Source organism: Pan paniscus, chromosome 13 (assembly GCF_029289425.2).
Source record: "Pan paniscus chromosome 13, NHGRI_mPanPan1-v2.0_pri, whole genome shotgun sequence".
NCBI classification, from domain to species: Eukaryota; Metazoa; Chordata; class Mammalia; order Primates; family Hominidae; genus Pan; species Pan paniscus.
In genome coordinates, this window is record NC_073262.2 from 125,499,342 (window position 1) to 125,526,268 (window position 26,927).

A 26,927-nucleotide genomic window follows, 5' to 3' on the forward strand; every position below is an offset into this window, starting at 1 on the left:
TCTTAATACATATTCTTTATCATCATCATGAGTAAATGAATGCAGCCTTTATAGTATACTTTTTGAGTTTTGGAAATACCTTATTTTTTATAATAGAGTTTATTTTTTAGAGCAGTTTTAGGTGTACAGCAAGATTGAGAGGAAGGTGCAGAGATTTCTCATATACCCCTTCCCCTACACAGGCATAGCCTCCCTCTTTATCAACATCCTGCTACCTCCCCAGAGTGCTACATTGGTTATAACTGATGAACCTACATTGGCACATCATTATCACCCAGAGTCCATAGTTTACATTAGGGTTCACTCTTAGTATTGTACCCTCCGCAGGTTTTAACAAATACGTGATGACGTGTATCTACCGTTATAATACATACAGAATAGCTTTACTGCCCTAAAAGTCCTTTTGTGCTCTGCCTATTCATCCCCCTCTGTGCTCTAACCTCTGGCAACCATGGATCCTTTTACCATCTCCATAGCTTTGCCTTTTCCAGAATGTCATATAGTTGGAATCGTACAGTACATAGCATTTTCAGACTATCTTCTTTCACTTTGTATTATGCATTTAAGTTTCCTTCATGTCTTGTCATGGCTTGATGGCTCATTTCTTTTCAACACTGACTCATTTTCCATTGTCTGGATGTACCACAGTTTATATATCCATTACTTTGTTGAAGGATATGTTGATTGCTTCCAGCTTTTGGCAATTATGAATCAAACTGCTATGGACATGCATGTACAGGTGTTTTTGTAGACATGTTTTCAACTCTTTTGGGTAAATACCAAGCACTGTGGTTGCTGGATCATATATTTGGAGTATGTTTAGTTTTATATGACACTGTCAAACTTCCTTAGTGGCTGTACCATTTTGCATTCCCGCCAGCAATGAATGAGAGTTGCTCCACATCCTTGCAAGCATTGGGTGGTGTTAGTGTTTTGGGTTTTGGGCATTCTTACTGGTGTGTAGTGTGTGTACTATATGTTTTTGAAGAAAGGTTACATGATAAAAATTTTGTTTGCTAGCGTGATAGGTTGGTGTTTCCAGAAAAACTCACCGGAAACTTTTCATGTGAGGTTTAGAAGTAAAATACTTCCAGGAAAAAGTTGGCATTCGGCTCTGATTAACTAGACTATGAGTAGTAATGCTTGTCTTTTTTGTGTTTGTTTTGACAGGTTTTGACACAAGGGCGCGTATCTTCAAAGCACCTAGTACCTCCTACCATTGTCAACTGGTAAAATATTTAATTTTTTATTACAATAGATTTCTTTTATTTGTTATAAAATAAATATTAAGTTAAAACCAATTATGGCTAAACTGACCAAAAAATTGTAATTCTCATTTTATGATTATATATGGAAGATAGTTTTATACTTACTTTAATTCTGAATAAATCAATTGGGACATTAAACCATGTCATTGAGCAGTATTGTCTATCTTCCTTTCCTTAACTAGAATTTCACTAAGTATCTGCAAGGGATTTGAACTCAGTGGCCTCTTTATTTTGGATAGTTTAGCATGAATTAGACCATTTTAATATGTGATGGTCATTTAAAATTTGTATGAATGTTACTGTAAATTTCTAACTGGACATTTTAGTAGAGATTGTAGTTTCAAGGGCTTTTTGTCAACCCATAGAAGGTTCTGCATGGTTATTACAGTTGTCATGGGGCATAAGAAATATAGCACAATTTTATTCTTTCTGTGTCATCTGAAGTGAATTAGAGTTTATGAAATTTTAGGGCAAAAATTTAAGGACGAAGGTTTTTAGCATTCTGTGAAATGAAAAAATTGAGTAGGACTGCTGTAGGGAATAGTCTATGTTGGTAAAGTGCTTTGATGATGACGTAAAGGCAGTAAGCATTTTATCCATTAGAATCATGATAGTTGACATCCTTCTTTTCAGAATCTCATTTCGAAGTCTTTTTTCATATCAGTTGAATTTATTAATCTTAACATTTTTAACTGATTTTAAAAGGAAATCACACAAGTAATATGTTTATTATTAAAAACTGTAAGCAATGTAGGAGCATCTAAGTAAACAGGAAACTCCTATGTTACCCTGGTTCTTTTGCTAGGGATTATCCCTTATTTTCATAGAGTGTATCTTTCCAGACGCTTTGTTTGCGACGCTTTGTTTGCGTATCCAAGATTGCCATCTTTTAATGAAGTAGATGTGATGGAAAAAGGAATATACTTTGTCCACTTTAATAGTACGCCTCACTTTGTTTTAGACATGTCTGTGCCTACGTCTCTTTGAGGGATATACGTGATCAAATTAAGAGTGCTTTTGAAGTGACTAGGTAAACCCATTGTAACACAGTACTCCTCTACAAATTTCTTTTAGTAGTTAATGGGTTATGGGAACTCCAAACTTTGAATTCTTAGCTAAGAATGCATCAAGAGAGTTTAGCAGATTTACAATAAAATTGAAATTGCAAAGATAATTATGGCATATTAAATGATAGATTTTAAATAGGTAGACATTTATAGAAATGACTGTAATTACTGTTGAGGATCAGCTAGGTTTGCGTAGGTGAAGAGGTGGTTTTGGAGCTTCAGTGCATTTACGTGTGCTCAGTAGGGTACTTAGGATATTTGAGGAGGGAAAAGGCCATCAGAAACTGATGTGGGAGGGTGGTGCACAGGAAGAAGTACTATGGTACAGTGACAAAGATAACTTTGTCATAATTTTGCCTAAAAAGAGAAATAAGACTCGTAGTCATGTTATATAGGTTAACTGTGCGATGAAGTAAAGGGAATGTCATGAACTACTTGGGAAACCCAGTGTCTTGAATCCCGAAACTTAGAACTCAACCTTTTCACGTTTGGGAATTGCTTATGTTCAGAAGTCCCATGATTTAAGAGATAATGTAAAAATGGAAGTTAATTCACATTTGTACGTGTCCTTTGTGCGATTGTCGGATTGAAACATTTTAAACTTCTTAAGAAATGTAGCGAAGCAAATTTGGATTTGTATGTGAAAGTGACCTAGATGAGAAGTATGGAAGGAGACGGAGACAGCAGCAAGTTTGCTCCTCCCTTGGTTTCAGAGGAAAATGTTTTTTAAGAGCTGGGCCAGATATTTCTCATAGCTACTTAAGGTGGATTCCTTTTTTCTGTGTCTTCTGTTTTTAAGTGTAATCTGGTTTTTGAGCACTTGCAGAAAAGCTGCAGAGGCCAGGGAATGACACAGCAGAGAATGGAGGTGAGAGGGAAGACAACTGGTGATCTTAGTTGCTTTGATTTTGAAATGTGTTGTTCAGGAATAGCTTTTCTTAGTGGTAAAATAATTGGGAATTTGTAGGAAGAAGAAAATATGTTGTAAAGAATTTAAAGATAAAAAAGCAAGTAATATTTGAATACAACACAAGACTATTGACTAAAGGAAGTAATCGGATGTTTAAACCTTATTTTTAGCTACTTAACCTTTACATAGTACAAATGAAGGCAATATGTTAATTGTGATGCAGGTTATTTATTCTGTATATTTCCACAACATACTTATAAGTTCTAATTATATGTTATTTTCCTTTTCTTAACTTTGTTTTTTTAGCTGGTCCATGCAAACTACAGATAAGAAACTGGGCTTTTGGGGGTGGGAAGGGGAGTGGAGGAAGAGAAAAGGAAACATCTAAGTAATCTTACTGAATGATGTATAAATCATTGAAATTAAAGAAAATATATTCTGGGTAGACTTAGCTTGCAAAATTATTTTAAGCTATTGTAGCTCTTACAAATGGAATAAGCATTTTAAAATCATCTTGAAAATCTTCAGAACCTTTAATTCTTTTACATTCTCAAAGGTTAAACATAACTGGAAGAGCTGTCTTCTCTCAAATATGCATACTTTCTTCATTAGATTTACTTTTGCTAACTTTTTTTTTGTATGTTTGGAACTGTTATATTTTTCCTCTGGCCTTTGAATTTTCTTTAATTTTATTTTTTATTTCACCCTGGGGGAAAGAGAGGTGGGTAGATTTGTTTGTTTGTTTGTTTATTTTTGAGACAGAGTCTTGGACTGTGGCCCAGGCTGAGGTGCAGTGGCGTAATCTTGGCTCACTGCAACCTCTGCCTCCCAGACTCTGGTGATTCTTGTGCCTCAGCCTCCCAAGTAGCTGGGATTACAGGTGCGTACCACCACACCTGGCTAATTTTTTATATTTTTTAATAGAGACGGGGTTTCTCCATGTTGGCCAGGCTGACCTTGAACTCCTGGCCTCAAGTGATCTGCCCACTTCAGCCTCCCAAAGTGTTGGGATTACAGGCGTGAGCCATTGTACCTGGCCGAAAAGAGGTATATTTAAAAGTGAATTTGTTACTTCAACTAACACAACCTTCACTTAAAAATTAGGCTGTCTGTTCACTCTCCTTAGTACAGGTTCATGTAATGCCAAATGTAGTATGTGGCTGGATTGAGTTGGAATTATGAAGATCCTCAAATATTCATGAGCCAGGTTGATGTCATTAAGTAATCCAATAGTTCATGTTCTCCTGAAATACTTATATAGCTGGCTTTCTCATTAATCATTTTGTAGGAAATGATTGGAATAAATAAGGAGTAGTACTGAAAAGAGTAAAGAATCCTATTCAGTATTGTCTTAATCAATTTTGGGAACCCTAGGCATCAGTAGAATATAGTCTTAAAATCGATCTAGTTGAACTGCATCAATATTAATGGTGAACAAATTAAGATTTAGTGACCTGCTCAAGATCTCTTAGTAATTGGCAGCAGAGCTCAGTCTAGTCTAGTGTATGTGTTTATGCACATATGCATGTGTATATATGTATTTAAAATCCCTGTTGTGTATCTAACTGAAAAAGATATATATTCCCTTGCCTGATTTCTGTTTCCTGTTGATTTTTATCTAGAAGAGGGATAAAAGCTGTTTTTTAAAGAAATAGTGGGTCTTGATCAGTTTTGGGGAAATTGAGGGGACTGTATTTATAGTTTAGGGAGAGTACTCAAGAGTCCTACTGTTATTTCCGCTATCATACTAATAGTACTGAAACAGTTTTAAAATTACACTGGATAACTGAAACTTAAAAAGTTGGCTTTGTTAAACTGCTTTTTCATGTAGATATATTCATGGGAAAGACTTGCTATAATAAATGTTCCTCCCTCCCTCCTTTCCAATGTTTATCTTTAATGCCAACCTTTCATTTTCTGAGGTTAAAATAAATATAGGCTTAATAGTTTTCTTAAAAATAAAATACCAAATTATTATTTCCTCATAAAACTTCCTAGTTGTAAAGTGGAACTTTATCTAATCCAGATAGTAATATGACTAAACCTTCTAATAATGTTTTTAATTGATTTCCTGTCCAGAATCTTTTCGACAATTTTATTTTTGTATTAAGGAGGTTTTTGCATGGATTAATGATCTCGATTTCAGCCCTGTAGTCATTGCGATGTCATACATTGCAACTGTGTGGGCATAGTTGAAATCTTTGAAGTTGTTGAAAGATTGTGTTAGTATTTGAGGATTTGGAGAGGAAAAATTCTTTGTCTTTACTAAATACATAAGAACCACTGTATTACACATAATAAGTTAGTCTGTGTGTTGTTGATATTTGTAAGAATTTAAAACAACTGTCCTACTTTTAGGTCTGCTTTTTTTCGGGAGGGAGGCAGCAGGATATGTAGTAAGTAAATGTTTTAAAACCATTCTCTTGAACTAGGTATCTAGGTATGTATTTTTATTATGTGTTTAGCTTTGGATGCCTGAGAAGCAAACGTGTTTGTGAGAACCAGGGTGCCCCTTTAAAAAGAAACTCTTTCCTGATAGTAAATAATAGTCTCTGGTTGCACTTTCCATTATAACTCTGAGAGATTAATTCTGGGTAGGAAATAGTTCTTTCTGCCCTTCTTGACCCTGGTTTCCTATTTCATAATACATGATTTGCGTCATTCATCTGGGACTCTTAAGTCTCTGTAGAGTGTGTATGACTGTCACCTAACTTTTGTGGAAAGGAGACTCTCAAAAGTAGTGTATTAAAGGATACTTTTTTCTCCCCAACAATAACGTATTAACTATAGAATTTATTAAGAGAGTGTGGGGTCATTAAAAAGTTTGGACATGCCTTGGAGAGACATGTAGGTTAATATCCTACCTTACCTGCTAGCTGTAAGTGCCTTTGGGGACAATCTATTTGAAATTGGGTTTTGTGAGAATTAAATGAGATAATATAAAAAGTTCCCTTCACTGTGCTTGTTTGCCTGCACTCAGAATTGTTTCCCATTTATTGCAAGCTTGGTGAAAAATTCCAGCCACATTTCATACTAGCAAATACGGATTCCTTGATATCCAGCATTGTGCAAGCCACTCATTTATACTTCATTAGAGATAAAATGCTAAGCCATATTATTATTATTGTTATTTGCAGATATGAACAGTTGTATAGTATTGGTGCCTGAGTGTGGTAGGCTGAAAGAAAAATACAGAGGAGGAAATCAGATTGAGTGGTGGGCAGGATTAACTGAGAAGTAAATTGTGGCATATCAAGATGCACCGTCTGCAGTATTTTCTCCTTTTCTGTCCTCTCTTCCCCCTGTCCTCATCCTCTGCTGCCTTTGACTTTGTGGGAGCATTTCTAAGTGTTGGGGCTCTCTGCCTGCTCTGCAAGTTGAGTTTTCAGATTCCTTTTCATGATGGTGGTGGATGTGAGGGGCATAAAATGTCTGCTTGCTCTATTAGTAGGGTGTGAATATAATACCATTGTTGACTTCTTCCCTCCTGTAGACATTGTACATGTCTTAGATTCTGAGAGTGACTCCTGTTTTCTTTGTTCAGTCCATGAGTTTTGTGGAGGTTAATTTCACAGGTCTGCCAATTTTGGGTTGAGTTACCATGTTGTATCTCTCTTGCGCCTAAGAGATTCTTGAAACCCCAGATCTAAGCAGGTAGAACCATTTGATACATTAGTCTGAAAGTGATCCCTGTGGCAACCTACTTTTTTCCTGTTTTTCTCTTAGGAAAACACGTCATCTCTGATAGAAGATTTTCTTCCTTCTCTTTTCTTTTCTCTTTTTCTTCCTTCTCTCTTCTTTTCTTTTCTCTCCTCCCCCTTCCCCCGCTTTCCGCCTCCTTTCCCTCTCCTTCCCTTCCCTCCTCTCCCCATCCCTCCTCTGCCTCTTCTCACCTCACAGGGTTGTTTTTTCTCACAGGGTTTCTTTCTTTCTGACTTTGTCTTTTCACAAAGTCTTGCTCTGTTGCTCAGGCTGGAGTGCTTTGGTGTGATCACAGCACACCACAACCTCAACCTCTGGGCTGGAGAGATCCTCCCACCTCAGCCTCCATTGTAGCTGGGACTACAGTCATGAGCCACCGCTCCTGGCAAGAAGCTTTCATATGAGCATTTGTAGCAATTTTTGTTTTGAAAAATTGGGAGTTGTTACAGGGCATTTGACTATGATATTAATAATATTATTTAATAGCAATTTTTAACATAAAATTTTATTTTAACATCCACTTCATACCTTTTGGAAGTATATCATTTGAAAGTGATTTCCTGGCTGATGGTTAAGCTCCATTACTTTACTTACATTTGTTTCATAACACGAGATCTGAATAACACAAAATCCTGTCTGGTCTCCTTTTCCTCCCGTCTTTCCAAGTCACCTGTGTTCTTCCTCTCAAATAATAGAGGTCATACAGAGAAGAGATCTTCCTTGTGCTTGATCATTCTGATTTAAAACAATTGCTAATTAAAATATAAGATGTAAATAACTCTTTGATCTAATGCAACTGACCATTGGCATAGAACATTTTAAAAACACATTTCAAGTGTTGGAACCTAGCTATTTATCACACAATTTTATATTTCAAGATTTTGTTTGCTCATCTTTATTGTATAAGTAGTAATAGGTCATTTTCTTTTAATGCTGTGAAACTTAATTCATCTTGTTATTTTAATTAGCAGTTGTGAGAGTTTAGTGAAGTTGGGAGTTGTTAAATTCTTCATGGTGAAAGATTAATGGACTTAGACCTGCATTTAAATATTCAGGGATAATTTCTTAAAAACCTTGACTTGCCTATATCTTTTTCTATAGTCAGGCAAGAAGCCAGGCATGCCCGTGTATACATTCTTCTCAGTTGGCAAGGTATCATAGAAGTTCTTCTAGGTCAATGCATGTACATGTAGCTTACTTTTAATGGCTGCATAATAGTCTGTTCAATGGGTATATATGTTTTTCAGGCATTCTTTGATTAATGAATCTTTAGATCATTTTCTATTTTTGGTTTTTTGCCACCGAATCAGTACTGCCATGTCTCCCAGGTGTGTGTGTGTGTGTGTGTGTCCAAGTTTTATCTTCAGACTATATTACTACTAGTTGCAGTTAACTACTCATCCCCAAATCTGTAAATATGTCTTCCTGTGACCCTGACACTACTCTGTCGTGATTCTTAGTGATTTCAATATCCTTCTAACACTGTGGTCTTATTATTTCATACTCCAGCCTGCCTTTGCTATTCCTTTTCCATGACCATTCATTCTGCCACTCTCCTAGATGACTATTTTATACTTTCTCCTTAATTTTCTAATACCTTCCTTTCTGCCTCCCTCACATCCAATGATTTTGCTTCTTATTACTCTGAGAAAATAGAAGCACCCAGAAGAAAATCTTCTGCAAGCTCCTATTCCTGCACGTCTGTGTCCCTGTTTCTCCCACCCTCTCTCCTCCTCCAGAGGTGTGGCTCTCTTCTGCATAATACTTTCCTCTGCTGGTTCATAGCCATCAGTCTGCAGACAAGCTCTACTATTTATGTTAAAAACAAAAGAACCTCTTTTGTCCTGGCCTGTTACCATTACTTTGTTCTTTAGAGCTCTTTCTACTTACTGTCTTTCTGCCCTTTCTTGAACCCTCTTCATTTGAGCTTTGGTCCTTAACACTTAAGCTCTTTTCAAGTTTAAGGTCAGTGGAGACCTTCACATTATCAAATCCAGTGTTTAACTCCCAGGCTTCCTCTTTTATTTCCTCTTTTTTGGCTTCCCTGTTCATACTCTGTGCCCATTTTCCTTGTGTTGCTTGATTTTTATTTTAATTTATAGGCGCTCTTTGTATATTTTGTCAGCATTTTTTCCTGGACACTTGTTTTCCTTTTGATTCTTTTAAAGTTGTGTTTCGTCATACAGAAATGTTAACTCCTCTGGATTTTGTAGGAAAATAACTCTATAAGAATCAACTAGAATTTTGAAAAACGTGAGTAGTGAAGGTCTTACCAGATATTTAAAGCAGTAGTTCTCAAGCATTAGTGTACAAAAACCTGCATGGTTGCATTTTAAAAATGAATCTGTCACAGGAGTTTTCAATTTTTAGGTATTGGGGCAGTAAGGAACATAGGGAGGCATACCTGAGGAATCTTCATTTTAAATGACCTCTAAGGTAATTCTGATATGATTGGTCCATGGGCCACATTTAAGAAAAACATTGCACTTTGGGAGGCCGAGGCAGGCGGATCACGAGGTAGGAGACCGAGACCATCCCGGCTAACACAGTGAAACCCTGTCTCTACTAAAGATACAAAAACAAAATTAGCCGGGCGCAGTGGCAGGCGCCTGTAGTCCCAGCTACTTGGGAGGCTGAGGCAGGAGAATGGCGTGAACCCGGGAGGCGGAGCTTGCAGTGAGCCGAGATTGCGCCACTGCACTCCAGCCTGGGCGAAAGAGTGAGACTCTGTCTCAAAAAACAAAAACAAACAAACGAAAACAAAACAAAAAAAGAAACATTGCTGTAAATTTATATTTGGTATAAAGGGGTATTAGCAAAGTAGTAGGCAAATACATGGCAGGAACAGAATGGTGTTTAGAAACACATCCAAGTGTGAATGAGAAATTATTAATGAAGAGGACATTTTGTCTATTTGAGAAAAGAGTGGTTTATTTAAAAATGCTTTAGGCAGTTTATCTGAGAGGAAAGAATTTAGCTTTCACCGTCATACGATATAGAAAAATAAACTCTGTTGAATTAAAGATCTAGATGTAAAAATTAGGTAAACACTGGAAAAAATACAGGAGACCGATAGTTTAACCTTTGGATAGCTGAGGCCTTTTAAAACTAGATTGGAAACCTAGAAGCTATGAAAGAAAAATTGACAGATTTAGCTGTTCAAGTTTACTTTTACTTTTGAAAGATAATGTTCTGTCTAACACGGTGAAATCCCATCTCTACTAAAAAATACAAAAATTAGCTGGGCGTGGTGGCAGGCGACTGTCATCCCAGCTACTCAGGAGGCTGAGGCAGGAGAATCGCTTGAACCTGGGAGGCAGAGCTTGCAGTGAGCCGAGATCGCATCACTGCTCTCCAGCCAGGCAACGGACGGGACTCTCTCTCAAAAAAGAATAAAAAATAAATAATAAAAAGAGAAAGATAATGTTACAGGACAGGGGTCCTGATCTAGACCTGAAGGGAAGGTTCTCAGATCTTGCGCAAGAAAGAATTCAGGGCGAGTCCATAGTGCAAAATAGAGGCAAGCTTATTAAGAACATAAAGTGGCGCAAGAACAGCTACTCCATAGACAGAGTAGGATGCTCCTGAAAGTAAGAGGAGGAACGCGCCCACCCTGGGTACAGTGCTGGTGTACATGGGAAGATGTGCTCTGCTACAGGGTTTGTGATAAAGGAATAATTTTCTCAATTACTATATTAAGATAACATTGCAAAAATCAGTGTTATCTTTAAAGCAAAATTAGGAATGCCTTTGTTCTCCAGATATCGGGATATCTGGACACTCCCAAGTCTGGATCTGTTTTTTAAACATTATTAATTTGTTCCCTTAACTGGAAACACCCAGAGGCTCGGAATGCCTAATTTTCTGGGAATGCAGCCCAGCAAGTCCCAGCCTCATTTTCCTAGCCCTCACCAAAGACGGAGTCGCTCTGGTTCAAACGCCTCTGACAGTAATACTCATTCTAAGGTGTAGCAACATAAAGTATCTATGACTAGTTCTAAAGATTTTTTAGAGCCACCTAGCAAATAAGATGCGGTTGTCCAAATTTGTTACTTTACTTAATTTATCTAGAACATTTTAGAAAAATTAAATGGCTTAATTGAATGTGGCTGGTATCACTAGGCTGCATTTGACGCCCTTGAATACTTGCTCTGTGGCTCTCCCCTCCCTTGGCTTTTGCAACACTGTCCTCTCCAGTTTCTTATTGGTTTCCTCAGTGGTACTTTCTCCTTCTCGACCCCATGGATTGGTTTCTTTTCAAAGTTTTCTGTCCTTGAGCTTGATCTTGTAGATTTCCTATGTGTTCTGTTTGGGCATTCTCATTCTTCTCTTTATGGCTCCAAAATGTGTGCCTCTAGCTCTGGCCTCTCTTAAGTTTCACAGTTTGTGTATATTTGGATGACTCACAGGAATCTTAAACCCGTATTTTCAAGACTGTATTTATTTTCTTTCTACCAACCATCCAACCACTGACCACCTATTTTACTTCTTGTATTTCTGTCTTGGTGGAAGGCACCAAGATCATTTTCTCTCCTTGTATTGTTACAGCTCTAATTCATGACTTAATTCTATATTGTATTCAGATACAGAATTCGTTGTTGGGAAGGACTGGGGGAACAGCTGTAACATTTGCCACCCTCAGAAGCTGCTGGTCCTGTGTCACACCACGTTAGCCTCTTGATCGAGGAAGGTAAAGAATTACTTTCACTGATTTTTATCTAATTTCTTTGCCTTTCGTTTCTGCTGCCTTCACATTGTCTTCTACAGATAGTTATTTTCTAAACCTGCATTTGTGTACATTAGAATGCAAACTAAGTTCTATTCAAAGGGCACAGCAGTTCAACTTCATCTCCTCCCGGCCCTGCTCTTCTGGTTTATTTTTTGTTGCTTGAACAAAAGACAAACTTTTTGGTGCTTGGTCAATCTGTGTGGTGCCATAACTTCTAAAGCTCCATCCCTACTCCCACTCCCCTACACCATCTTCACTTGTCCTCAGCCTTTTAGGATCACAAAAAATTGCCATTTGATCCAAGAAGATTTCTCAGAAAATGCCAGAACTAGTCTCTACCTTTTACTGTACTCTTCCTGAAGCACCATTAACACTTGATTAATACTTACCTTTAGGTTGTATGATCAATTTGAGTTAACTTTTTGTATGGTGTAAGGAAGGGTTACAACTTTTGCTTGTTAGTTATTTCAGTACCATTTGTTGAAAAGACTGTTCTTTCCCCATTAAATTTTCTCACCACCCCATTGAAATTCAGTTGTCCATAATATAAGGATTTATTTCTGGATTCTTAAATTGACTCCATTGATCTATTTGTCTGTCCTTTTGCCAGTACCACACCATCTTAATTACTTTTCCTTTGTAGTAAATTTTAAAATTAAGACATATAAGTCATCCAAGTTTGTTCTTCTTTTTCAAGATTGTTTGGCTGTTCTGGGTGCTTTTAATATCCATGTGAATTTTAAAATCAGCTTACTTATTTCTGTCTAAAAGCCAGCTTTTATACAGCTGAGATCTTTTTTAAGCTAACCTTAGATTTAATGAACTAGTTATTTAGGTCCAAAAGAAAAGGCCGGGCATGGTGGCCCACGCCTGTAATCCCAGCACTTTGGGAGGCCGAGGTGGGCGGATCACAAGGTCAAGAGATCGAGACCATCCTGGCCAACATGGTGAAACCCCATCTTTACTAAAAATACAAAAATTAGCTGGGCGTGATGGAGCATGCCTGTAGTCTCAGCTACTCGGGAGGCTGAGGCAGGAGAATCACTTGAACCCGGAGGCGAAGGTTGTAGTGAGCCGAGATCGCGCCACTGCACTCCAGCCTGGGTGACAGAGTGAGACTCGGTCTCAAAAAAAAAAAAAAAAAAAAAAAATGGAACTCAAATATTGTTGAGGCAGCAAATATTCTATCATCTGAAACCTCAGTGGTAAACACAATACCCAAATTTAACATATTTTTGTTACTTGTTAAATACATGCGTGTAAATATATTCACTTAAGTAAACTAAGTGGACAAAATTAGATAAGTCTTTTTTCATATCCAACTTATTTAACTTGATACACTTTCCAGCTTTCAACATAATTGCAAATTTTTATAATCTTGTAAGATAATGTTATGTAATTCAACTTGTCAGTATTATTCTAGTGCCATTAGCTATATTAATTACATAAGGACATTGGTGTAAGGGGACTCAAAAATTCACAGGTTTGGGTAGAAAATGAGAACTAGACAGTGATTTCATCACTATAAAGTTAGTTGTTACTTAGCGTCCCCTAAGGCTAATGTATGGCAGATCCCTGTAGCCATAAATTGCATTCTGGGCTTTAAGGGATTAAAATATAATTCAAATCCTTCAATAAAATCATACCATTCACACCATTACCTTTGAAAATAAATACTTGGAATTCTAGTACATACCTTAGATCTTGTTTGTACATGCCATTCAATTTATTATAATGCTTTAAAAAAGATATTGATGCAGGATTCTTGCTCCTTAGTTCAGCTAAATCCAGGTTCTTGTCTCATGACCAGAAAAAAATTAGGCATGTGGACACATTGAAGGATGAGGAGGGCGGAATTTATTAAGCAAAAGGAAAGCTCAGCAAAGAGAGGGGTCCTGCAGGCAGGTTTCTACCTCACAAATTGAATACCAGGGCCACCACACAGGAGCTGAAGAGTGCAGACTTCTCCTCTGCATGAGGCACAAATTCCTGGCGGCTCCACCCTAGGGCATTATTCAGAAAGAATCAGTCAGGAAACGTTGGGCAATCTGGGACAGACTTTCTCCCTCTGGGTCACGGGTTTCAACCTGGACCAGCAGTCCAATCTTTCAGCCTTCAGGTTGCTTTAGGCTTGAAGGTGAGGTTTCACCGGGGACTCTACCCTATCTGCCTAGGTATTTGTCTGCCTCCAGCCTCTATCAATATGGTACTACAAATAGAAGGAAGAAAAAAAAGTCAAATCACACCTTAGGAAATTACAGCCTAGTAGCATCAGTAAAAATGGTACTGTTAGTCATGGCATGAAATAGACGTAAAATCGAAGGTTGATTTTCTTTTTTTTTTTGAGATGAGGTCTGGCTTCGTGGCCCAGGCCGGAGTGCAGTGGCATGATCTCAACTTATACGCACTTTTCATCTCCTGGTCTCAAGTCATCCTCCCACTTGATTCCGCCTCTTGAGTAGCTGGTACTACAAGTGTGTGCCACCATACCTGGCTAACTTTTGTAGTTTTTGTAGAGACAGGGCTTCGTCATGTTTTCCAGGCTGGTCTCAAACTTCTGAGCTCAAGTGATCCATTTGTCCTGGCCTCCCAAAGTCCTGGGATTACAGTTGTGAGCCACCATGCTGGCCTGTTTTTCAATTATTGATTGCTTTCAATTTGGAAAGTGCATTGTGAAACACTCAAAGATGTTGCTGGTATTATTGAGTTCTTTTGATACTATATAAATAAATGACAGAGTAACACCATAGTTATATGATTGGAACTCAAGAAATATTAAATGATAGGATTGAAAAGAGTTATATGAGTCATTTGTCCAGAATTTATAAATTTTTTTTCTGTATCCCAATGGAATAAATTTAAACTATGTATATTCTCTGAAATAGTCTTCCAGTTTGCCCAACATGCTTGCTCTCCTGGCTAGATATTAGCTAAAAATTAACAAAACAGTCTTTTCCCCTGTTACTGTGTGGTAAAGATGTAAAACCCTTTTTGCCAGCAGGGCTGCCCTCTACTGGACTATTTAAGGTATTCAGTGAGCAGGTCAATATGACTATTTTACAAGAAGGTAACACAGTGGGTATAAATGTAAACATCCCATATCCCAAACAAACTGAAGTTCCCTGAATAGGTTAAAAAAAAAAAAACCCTTTAATAAACTTTTACCATTAAAACAATTATGGTCGGCTGGGCGCGGTGGCTCACGCCTGTAATCCCAGCACTTTGGGAGGCCGAGGCGGGCGGATCACCTGAGGTCAGGAGTTCAAGACCAGCCTCAACATGGAGAAACCCCGTCTCTACTAAAAATACAAAATTAGCCGGGCGTGATGGTGCATGCCTGTAATCCCAGCTACTCGGGAGTCTGAGGCAGGAGAATTGCTTGAACCTGGGAGGCGGAGGTTGCAGTGAGCCGAGATCGCACCATTGCACTCCAGCCTGGGCAACAAGAGCGAAACTCCATCTCAAAAAAAAAAAACAAAACAAAAAAACAAACAAAAAAAACAATTATGGTCATTTTGAGAACCGGTAGTGAAGTTTATACGGTCTTAGTCTCCATTTCAACCTTGGAGGCAGATCTGTGGCAATGAGAATAGTAATGTATAGGAACGGTGGGTCTGCTCTGATGTCAGTCTTTTATGATGATTTGTATATTAATACAAATCACGTTTTTGTGAGTCCATTCATGCTGTGGATGTTTTCTTAGGCATTAGCATAGGTCATAGTGGACACATACTGAATAGGTCATATCTGTTAAGGCTCTTGGTACAAAGCATCAAAACTTTTCAGAGCTATTTCCTCTGTGAAAATTCATTTTAAGTAGCAAGTTGTTTTTTTCTGTGGTTCATTCCCATGCCTGAGATTTGCAGTAATGTAGAACTAGTTTACCATCACTGCTGAAACACTCATAGAAGGTTCCAAATTCCTGGTCCAGGGAAAGAGCAAAAGCCTGACTCACATAAATAAACAACTGAGGTTGCAAGTTTAAGGAACTTTTTTGATGAAGTCAAGGAGTCTTTGGATGGTTCGAGTTCACTCTACTGCCTGCTTCTTTGTTTTCATAATAGGAGCATGTCCCACAGCCTTTAGTAGGATGTCAGGTTTTTCTTGATGTTGCCAGCAGGATCCTGTGTCCCAGGAAACTACCGTGGAATAAGGGGGGTCTGAAGTGCCTGTTTTGGGGAGACCTCTAGAGTAAGTCCTTTGCTGCCAGCAGCAGTTAAGGGAGGTAGCTGTGACATTGTCTTCAGCTTCTGCCATCTTGTTAGGTCCCAGGTGAGATTTTGAAAAGGATTGTTCAGGAGTGGTAAGAGCTCAAACAGGCCTGCCTCAGCCTCACGATAAGCCACTGCATCTGGCTAATTTTTTTATATATATTTTTTGAGACAGGGTCTTGCTTTGTTGCCCAAGCTGGAGTGCTGTGGCAGGATCACAGCTCATTGCAGCCTCGATCTCCCTAGGCTGAGGTGATCCTCCCATCTCAGTCTCCCGAGTAGCAGGGACTACAAGTGTGCACCACCACACCCTGCTAATTTTTCTCTTTTTTGTAGAGATGAGGTTTTACTATATTGCCCAGGCTGGTCTTGAACTGCTGGGCTCAAGCAATCCGCCTGCCTTGGCCTCCCAAAGTGCTGGGATTACAGGCATGAGCCACCATGTCTGGCCATGATATTATTTTTAATTCAAAAACAAATATGCAAAATTAAATTTTAGTGAGAGAACTTAGTTGGATAACATCTTTCTTCTGGGTTATTAGGGTATGTTTATTCTTTGCAACTCTGATGTTCTAGGTGTAGCAAGACCGTTTGTTTTCATTTTGCCATTTTCCTGTACAGAAAGCTTTAATGTCTCCCCATGACCTTTATGGCAAAAACCAAATTCCCTCGACCAGTCTTTGGATTACTACACAATACATTGTCAAAGAAAATAGCCTGGAATGGTGAACAGAGCCTGAGGCTCAGTTGGGAGTCCTGACTTCTCACCAGCTGTGCATGAGCAAATTTGGAGGTGTTCCTTAACTTGTAAAATCGATTTGGATTTTTGGTATTTTAAGCATGATTTCCTTTAGTTCTTTTTTTTTTTTTTTCCAGAGTGCTAGAATTCAGTCTTTTAGTTCTTTGAACATATTTATAATAGCTGCTTTGCTGTCTTGTCTACTAAGTCTGACATCTGGGCCTTCAAGGACAATTTCTACTGCCTGCTTTTCCCTTCTTTCTATGTGTCATACTTTTCTGTTTATTTGCATGCCTCATGATTTTGTGTTGTAAACTGGGCATTTTAGATAGTATTTTGTAGCAACTCGGAATACTGATTTTCCCTCCCCTCTTCCAGGGCTGCTGCTTGTTGTGTTGTTTCCTTATTTGTTAACTGACTTGGCTGAGCTATTACACTGAGGTTTGTTTATTCTGCACAGTGTACCCTCAGATGTTTCTCCTCAAGAGGGTACACTTGGGCACGCACATAGTCACCCTGGACTGCCCTTCTTGAGAGACGATAGCCGATTTTCAGCAGGGCTTTCTTTAACTCTCAGATCTCCTTGTTAAGCTTCTGCTTTCATTGGTATCACCACCCAGCAACTATTCTTCACTAATTGCTAACTGATTGCTTTATTGTTTTGGACAAAGCTTTGGGCCATAAATTTCCCCACTTGTGATCCAGTTAAATTAAGATGCCCTTTGCATAGGGGTTGTGTTTGATGGCAGTCTTTGAGGCTTGTCATGTCAAGAAGGAGGATTCTTAGGTATCTCTTTCCCTGGTTCTCTGTGAAACTTCTACAGTAGTTGGTTAGTCTTTCACTTGCTGCTGTCACAGAACTACCAGCCTCATTTTTTTTTTTTTTTTTAGATGGAATCTTGCTCTGTTGCCGGGCTGGAGTGCAGTGGCGCTATCTCTGCTCACTGCAATCTCCGCCTCCCAGGTTCAAGCGATTCTCCTGCCTCAGCCTCCCGAGTAGCTGGGACTACAGGCGTGTACCATCATGCCCAGCTAATTTTTGTATTTTTAGTAGAGACGGGGTTTCACCGTGTTGGCCAGGATGGTCTCGATCTCCTGATTTTGTGTTCTGTCCTCCTTGGCCTCCCAAAGTACTGGGCAGCCTCATGATAATTGCTTACCACCAATGTCTGTGTTGTTTTTGACAGTGCCATTAGGCATGAACTTTTCCATTCTTTGTTCTAAATATAGTCGGTCTTAGAAATTGCTAAGGGGCTCTGTGTTCTTACAGCCTGCTTCTCCAGCCTGTGCAGAACCTTTGTGCCATTGTTCTGGAGCTGGGGCTGGGGACAGCAGCTTGATTTTCTTATAGTTATATCTGTTCTGTGAGTGGTCTACTAGGCCATCAATGTACCCATCAGTCTTCTCTGTTTGGAGCTTCTTGGCCTGCATGGAACCTCTGCTTTACAAGAGGTGAGGCAAAGATGATCTGTGCTTGGTGTCCTTGGCCTGATGCACCTGGGGTAGACCTTCTGCCCTAAGAATGGGGACTGGATGAAAGAGAAAGGATTCTTCAGTTCTCTCATCTATCTACACTTGCGTGGAATAGAATTTCTGCAACACAGAGCTAGGGGTAGGAGGTGAAAAATGCTGGCTGCTTGCGTCACTTGGGAAGAAATCGTAGTCCTGGATTTGGAGCTGGGTAGGGTTAACTAGTTACTAGTTCGCTTCAGTTTTGTTTCTTCAAGAATGATGGCCGGATGTGGTGGCTAACACCTGTAATCCCAGCACTTTGGGAGGCTCAGGTAGGAGAATTGCTTGAAGCCAGGAGTTTGAGACCAGCTGGGGCAGCATCATGAGAGCCTGTCTCTACAAAAAAAATTTTGAAAAATTAGCTGAGTGTGGTCACACATGCCTGTAGTCCCAACTGTTTGGGAGGCTGAGGAGAGAGAATCGCTTGAGTCCAAGAGTTTGAGGCTGCAGTGAGCTATAATCTTGTACTGTACTCTATCCTGGGTGAGATCCTGTCTTTAAAAAAAAAAAAAAAAAAAGGTATTATTACCCACCTGCCACACAATGGCTGTTCCCCTCTGCCCGGAGTGCTCTTTCTTACCCAAATAGGCACATGGTACGCTCTCTCTTCCTTATGAGTCTCTGTTCAGATATCACTTAGCTGTAGCACCTCTCCAACGTTGCCCCAGTCACTTTCTATTTTCCTTACCTGGGTTTATTTTCCTCATAACATTTATCACCACCTGGCACGTACACATGCATGCATGCATACCTACATATTTGCTTGTCTACCTCTCCCAGTGAACGTGCAGGTTGCACGAGAGCGGGAACTTAGGCCGTTTTGTTTACTGTTACTTTCGCAGTGCTTAGAACGATATCTAACATAGTGGATTTTCAATAAATCTGATGAATGCAAAGTACAGAATGACCAAAGTATACTGCTTTCTTGCGTCATAGTTTAACCTAACTTGAAAACTATCTGTAGAGCCATTGTGGAAAATGAATTTTTTGTGTTTGCAAACTCCAGTTGCCTGTTGCTGACTAGAGTGAGAATGGGGCTCACAGGGAAGGAATGTGGTGATTATTTGGCAGTGGCTGCTGGGGCTGTGAGAGAGGATGGATGTGTTGTATTTGTAAAGTACTTGCCATCCCTAATGCAGTGAGATGCTAAAGCACAGGAAATGGGTAAATTTTTGGTCTTCCCCCAACCCTCTTTCTGACTTGCTCCCTTTTTACTACTGGGAAATGTTTGTGGATACTTAAGGTTTTGGTTGGAACAGCCGCCTGTTTACAGTATGATGTGGAAACTTTTCTTGTAATTCCGTCGTTAATAGATATTGTACAAATGAGTCTCTTAGAAATATCGAGACATTGTAGGGGACCAGCGTGGTAGCTGCTGCCTGATAGAAAAAAAAAAAAAAATCTTCATTTGCTGATGTAACTTCTCTTTAAATTATTTTAAAATGATTTTGAACTAACGCCTTTCTTTTTCTTCGTTCTAGATTCTCGCTGAAGTCTGTTAATTCTACTTTTTGAGTACTTATGAATAACCACGTGTCTTCAAAACCATCTACCATGAAGCTAAAACATACCATCAACCCTATTCTTTTATATTTTATACATTTTCTAATATCACTTTATACTATTTTAACATACATTCCGTTTTATTTTTTCTCCGAGTCAAGACAAGAAAAATCAAACCGAATTAAAGCAAAGCCTGTAAATTCAAAACCTGATTCTGCATACAGATCTGTTAATAGTTTGGATGGTTTGGCTTCAGTATTATACCCTGGATGTGATACTTTAGATAAAGTTTTTACATATGCAAAAAACAAATTTAAGAACAAAAGACTCTTGGGAACACGTGAAGTTTTAAATGAGGAAGATGAAGTACAACCAAATGGAAAAATTTTTAAAAAGGTAAGATGATCTTTCATTGCCTTTGAATTCTTTCTGAATAAAATATCCTGTTAGAAATGAAGTAAAGGGCAAGCACAGCCTGCCTCCATTAGAATTCACTGTTGAAGGAGAAGCAGTGTAGGAAGGGGGCTAGACTACCTTCTAATTTCTTCCTGTACTTACCAGCACTGATATGTTCTGAGTTTTCGGAAGGACATGGCGACCCAGTGGTGTGGAGCTCTTCCCCATTGTCTACCAGGGTTTGGAATGTCTAGGGCAGTTTTGAGGATGAAACCATACTCCCTGTCTCTAGAGCAGCTGGGTGCTGGAAATGGCTCCAGGTTTTGGGGTGGGACCTGCTGTGTTAAATGTGGCTTAGATGTGGGTTGCAGTGAGTGCTTCATATCTTTGTACTTTGGCTGTGGCAGTTGCATGGTTCTTAAAACATTTCTTTTCAGAAATATGGAGAAACCTGCCATTGTTGATTTGAAACAACGGGCAAGATGTTCTTAGAGGCAGTGTAACAGCGATTAAGAGCCTGGACTCCAGATCCAGACTATAGGTCTGAATCTTGGCTTTGCCACTTACTGGCTTTCTGACCCTGGAAAAGTAGGTTAACTAGTTTGCCTCAGTTTCTTTTTCTGTAATATGAAGATAATGATCATTACTGACACTCAAGAGCCAAGCTGTTCTAAGAGCTTTACATATATCATCTTAAGACTCACTGTTACCCTATGAGTTAGTTGTTATTATTTTCACTTTACAGATGACAGCACTGAGGCACAGATAGTTGAGGTAACCTACCCCAGGGACACTACAGCTAGGGAAGCTGGGACTGGAATCCAGGCCTTCTGGCTCCAGAACTCATACCCTCCATTCTTCACTGATCACAGCTTTCATGCTTGTGAGGATTGTGTGTGTGTGTATATATCTGCAATGTGCTTAGAACAATTTGTGGCACTTAATGTAAATGCTCTAGCTTTTATTATTAGATTACTATTATCTTGAGAATTCAATGAGGAAAATTATAGTAGAAAATTCAATGAGGAAAATTAGATCATGGAATAGTGTGTTTCACTGGTAGTATAGAAATGGCGTGAGAATGCCGTTTATGAACTTGGATATGTGACTTCCTTATGAGCAGTTCTTGAAACTCTAGTAAGTTAAAAATTGAAGATAAAGTATTTTTTAGAGGGGGTACAGTGAAGTGATGTGTAGTTGGTTGATAATTTGGTTAGGTAATAGGTTTAATATCTTTTAACCATTTCCAGCTACTTTGATCCCCAACTGGCTTTTTTTCCTGTCAGTTACAAGGAAACCGTCAACTCTTGAAGGAGAGTCCAAATAACTGCAACTATGGAATGAAAAACTCAGAGCTCCTCTTTTACTGGAGGGCCAGAGGGATGTTGCTTAACCTCCTCTATATATGGCCCATTAATTTTGCCACTTAAACAAATTTCATACATCATTTTCCTCAAAACATGAAGGAGATGCCAAGCAAGTTGATGTCAGTAATTCCTAGAAACTAAAAACATTTTAACTCGACAACAGAATATGTAAATTTCCTCACGTTTAAATAGAGTAGTTGTGTATCTTGTTTTATCTGAAACCATCCTGATTTATACTTGTTGCTGTGACATTAATAGTGCCCCCTTACAGTCTCAAAAGTGCCCTAGTTTGGATAGTTATGTGGTCACCTTATTTTTAAGACATATTCCCTATTTCTTTTGCAGACTTAGAAAAAACTGAATTTTTTTCTATTTAAGATCTCACTGAAGTTAATAGCACATTTCTAGAAATTGAAATCATGAGTTAAGCATGTTTGATTTTTCTTTTCTAGCCTATGGATTGTAATTTCCAAAACATTTTATCATAATGAAGTTTGCTTTTGTCATATTTACATATTTAGCACTGCCTTTTTTTTTTTTTTTTTTTTTTTGAGATGGAGTTTCACTCTTGTTGCCCAGGCTGGAGTGCAATGGTGCCGTCTCAGCTCACCGCAACGTCCGCCTTCTGGGTTCAAGTGATTGTCCTGGCTCAGCCTCCCGAGTAGTTGGGATTACAGGCATGCGCCACCACGTCCGGCTAATTTTGTGTTTTTAGTAGAGACAGGGTTTCTCCATGTTGGTCAGGCTGGTCTCGAACTCCCAGCCTCAGGTGATCCGCCCACCTCGGCCTCCCAAAGTGCTGGGATTACAGGCATGAGCCACAGCGCCCAACCAGCACAGCTTTTTATGGCACTCTGTTCTTGAGTCTGTTTTTGAGAAATCGGGTAGTTATGAGAAGGTACTGAAAACAGTACATTTTTATGTGCAAAAGTTTTCTACTTTTCTGTCTGCTTATAGATTCATTTTTTTGTCTTTGATATGCTATTTGAATTCAAAGGTTGGATTCTCTTTTAGTCTAAGCATATATACAGAAGTCTTATTTTTCAGGAAGCTTAGTTTTTCTCCGGTATCCCACACATATTTTATTCATTTTAATGTGGCTAGTATTGTCTTTCAGTCGTCATTCGGTATGTATAGCAGCAAACTAGTTCTCAATTGTGTAAAAAGAAGAAAAGCTTATGTGGTGAATATGAAATTTCTTCCTAATTCGTGTATCAGTATAACTGGACAAAATAAAATCCTGGAGCTATGATAGTTGTTTCCTAAATGTGCGTGTGTAAGTGTATGTGGCTCTTTCCTGCTTATCTTAACCATAGTGCCTTTGTATTCAATGATTATTCAACAAAGTATGAAGTATTTGAACTCATAAAAGTTAGGAGGTGAGACAGACTGTTTTTTAGCAACTTTTTCTGTCTATAGTTCATTATTGTGAAGTTTTATTTAGTTAGTAAAAGGAGGTTTTGAATTTCTATATGTCAGAAGATCTGCCTACTAGCATTTGCTATGAAATTGGCATTTGTGGTTCATCAAACTTTGTTCAGAAGGCTGTGTCTAGACTGTGTCTTGGGAACATGTTATAGTTTTCTTTAGGTTCATTGGGAAAGTAGAATTAATTTTTAGATTTTGCATATAATAAATGAAACAAGTACTTTCTCTTGGCCATACTCAAGAAGAAAGTGTGCAGTGTCGCTGGTTAGCTGAGGCTTTAGTTTCTGTTCATTCTGTGTTGCAGCTGTGGCAGTGATCTGCAGACTGTAGAGTGGGTATCTCCGCTGCATGTTAAACATGCTAGGCCTTTTTCGTTTTCCCCTCTCTTGGTTTCTTGTTACACCCATTGCATTGCATCAGTAGCAGCATCTGCCTAGGATGTTGAAAAGGGGAACTTTCACAACTGGTGGGTTAAGCTGTGTACTTTCTGCTATTAGTGCCTGCTAGCTGATCAAGCTCAGTGAAGTGTGTCTTCATTAAATAGTTTCCATATTTGAAGATAATCTTCAACTGGAAAAGAAAACGAATGTTGTAGCAATATTTAAAATATTTTTTGAGGAAGACTTTTGGGGATTAACCCCAGAATGTATCTGATATGGTTGAAGGAAAGATGCACAAGCCTTATTTCAAATTAATGAACTTTGAAGCTTTGTTTCCATCTTATCCCAACAGTCTATTTTGAGGTCCTGAGGGGAGGATGAGTGGATGAAAAAAGGCAGTGGCGATGACCCTGCTCTCGTTGTGTCCAAGGTAGAGTAGCCACCAGCTTCACTACGACCAGATTCTTCCTTGGGGGACAGAAAAACAAAAGGCACTTGGTTGCTTGGCAGGCCTTTTCAGGGTCCTTTTAAGTTTCATATGGTTTTATAAAACTGTAGCAGAGTTAAGAGCTGGAACCTGTGTCAGCATCACCTGATTCCAGTGTTCCCAGCAGTAAATGCATTGCACTAACGTCGTCTTGAAATGAACAGTGAAATGATTTCAGGACAACTTTAAAATACATGTATACCTGAAATAGAACAAAGCTGCAAAGACTAAAAATAGAAACAGAAAAGAGTACAAGCTGGCTCATATACTTTGTGAGCTATCAGAAACACTTGATTTTTTCTTAGATATTTTATAAAAATAAGAAGAGAATGAGGGATTATGTAATATGGTGCTTAGAGAAGACTTCACTATGACATTCCTTCTAAATTGATCCAAAAAGATAATAGAAACACTCATTTATGTCCTTGTAAGTTGACTTAGCTTTCTTTTCCTCTTTCTTAATGCCGTCTTTTGTGTTATTTCTTAGTCACATTTTTTTACCCTGTTTGTGTATGTGTATAAAACTTATTTTCTGATTTATTAGGACATTTGCATCATGCTATATGTAACAAATTATGGTCAGTCTCTTGGCTGGGATTTGTGGGTTGGTTATTATATTACTCTTCTCTTAGTTTCCCCTTCCAAACTGTCCCTCTCCTTTCATCCTATTTATTAAAGGCACTGCTGCATACCAAATTGTTGAAGCCAAAAAATCAAGGGTGTCTGATTTACATCCCTTACAGCCTCCCCCCGCCTTTTTTTTAGCAGGCCTCCTTGCTTCCACACTTGCCCCCAACTGTAATTCACTCACACACAGCATAAAAATGATTTTTCACAATTGTTAATCAGGCCACCTTACTCACCTGCTTAATAAGACCCGGACTTCTTTCTACAGTGCAGCTGAAGCATTGTGATTTTATGCTTAATCTCTGGAATGAGTTTGCCTGGGTTCATATTCTAGTCCCATTACTTATTAGTTACATGATTTTGAACAAGTTATATTTACTCTACATCTCCATATTCTCATGTGTAAAATAGGGATAATAATAGTAACAGTTTTTTACAGGTATGGTAAGAGTTTAATAAGTTAACACTTGCCGTGTCCTTAGCATGTAGTAAGCACTAATAAAGGTTAGTTACCCTCATTATCATTATCATGATTATTGCAACTATCCAGATCTCTTGAATATTTTTACTCTGTGGCTCCCCTCAGAATAATTTTTTCATAGTGATCTTCAGTTGCAGAGAGAATGGTTAAATGAAGCCAGGTGTACTTTACTGAAGAAGACAGGAACGTGTGTAATTTTGAAATATTTCTAAATAGTGAAAGTAAAACAAGTCCTAGTGCTTAAAGAGGTTTTCAGTAGGAGACAAGATTACCACCTGTAAATAGAGAGAAGGAAGGGTGGAAGGTGTGTGTGTACGTGTGTGTGTGTGTGTGTGTGTGTGTGTGTATTTTGAGACAGGGTCTCACTCTTGCCCAGGCTGGAGTGTAGTGGTATGATCATAGCTCTCTGCAGCCTTGAGTTCCTGGGGTCAGGTGATCCTTTTGCCTCAGCCTCCTAGGTAGCTGGGACAACAGGCATGTACTGCACATCTGGCTAATTTTTACACTTTTTTAGACATGGGGTCTTGCTGTGTTGCCCAGGCTGGTCTCGAATTCCTGGCCTCAAATGAGTTGCCTGTCTCAGCCTTCCAAAGTGTTGAGATTACAGGCATGAGCCAGTGCACCTGCCCAGAGGAGGCTATTTGAATAGAGAGAAGGTTTCAGAGGTATTTCAGAGGGTGAGAAAACGAATAGACCAGGGATGTATGATAGGATTGCTTCAGGGTGTTGAGGTCCTAGATTTAATAAGGTTGGCTGTTCTGCAGCAGTGTTCAATGATATTGGCAAGGAATAAATAGTTTAATCTTGTCTTGGGCTAGCCATAGGGACAAAGTTAGGATTAGAAACTTTTCCAGCACAAATCAGATACAATATAGAGTGGGTAGTGTCCTCTAAATGTAATATTTATGAAAAACGTAATTACTAGATGATTCAGTGGTTTAAAGAATTAAAATCATGAGATTCAGATTTCGTTTTATATTTTATTTTTTACATATGTGGAAATCTTACGCTCATTTGATTCCTTTGCCACATGGTGGCATCATTGCATGAGTTTACATATTTAGATTATATATCAAACACCTTTTCAGAACACACATAGTCTTTGAAATTTATAAATCCTGTCACTTACATATTAGAATCTGGAAGGTAGTGCATTCTTAACCTTTAGAGTGTAAAATTCTTAATAATTATAATCCAGTTCCTGCACATTTTGGCCAAGTTGTCATCTATCTTCTAACCCTCACAGAGCTCCTTTTGAAGTCATTGGAGCTCCCTGTGCTGAGCATTTCATGGGCGTAAAGAGCAAGGTGAGAGTTTGGGACCAGTAAAGTAAATAAGTACCATCTTAAATGCAGTTGCTTTATCCATCAAAATAAAAATTTATTTCTTAAATGCGTAATTGCATGGGACACTAGATGGCAGCATTTATCCTTTTCCGTTTTTATCCAACCTCTTCTAGAAATTTCTTAAATGTTTACATTTATAAAATGAACATGGTCAGATGATTTTAAGGTGTTTGAGATGTATATTACTGACACAGCCATGTTTGGGAATTAATTACCTATATATTTTTGCAGAGAGAGGAGCTTTTTATACAGTCCGTATGTAATTAGTTATTTATGGTTTTGTCTAAGTTGAGGAAAATTTCTAAAGACAATATGTTAAAAAACTTCAAAAGGGAGTTTTTACTAATGCATATTTGGTATTACCAGCACTTACGATAAACAGATAAAATATTGAAAACCTGGCGGTGCCAGTAAGCATTTAAGGCTTGAACAGAGGGACTTTGAATAATATAACTAGTCCACCTGGTTATGTAAACAGAAACTTGTTTACTTTGCTTTTGCTTATCCAGAGTTTGATATGGCAATTCAAGTTCAGCAATCATAAAGATTTCTGTTAGCTTGGATAGAGAAAGTTTCTGTGAATCATTTTATACCGTCTGATACTGACATTTAGGAATTCCTAAATAGAGAGAAATTAAAATTTTGGCATCTGCGGTACTTGGTACTAGGCTAAATATTAAGTTAACACCTACATCATTTGAATAGATGAAATTTATAAGTAGATTATTAGTGTATGACCATTTGGCCAGGCAGTTGACCTTTACGAGCCTATCA

General features: G+C 38.5%; 1 protein-coding gene across 3 annotated transcripts in view; it reads left to right on the forward strand.

The window, feature by feature from the left end:
• The window catches only part of ACSL3 (acyl-CoA synthetase long chain family member 3), an 81,318-nt gene that overhangs the window by 26,126 nt on the left and 28,265 nt on the right, over positions 1-26,927 (forward strand). Inside the window, exons 2-4 of one of the 3 annotated variants that reach the window (XM_034955269.2) lie at positions 1,171-1,229; positions 11,531-11,637; positions 19,620-20,037. In XM_034955269.2, the coding sequence (XP_034811160.1) occupies positions 19,660-20,037 (378 nt within the window). In that variant the 5' untranslated portion in view covers positions 1,171-1,229; positions 11,531-11,637; positions 19,620-19,659. The remainder of the gene's footprint in view (positions 1-1,170; positions 1,230-11,530; positions 11,638-19,619; positions 20,038-26,927) is intronic. The other 2 variants (XM_034955267.3, XM_034955270.3) reach the window with 2 other exon arrangements.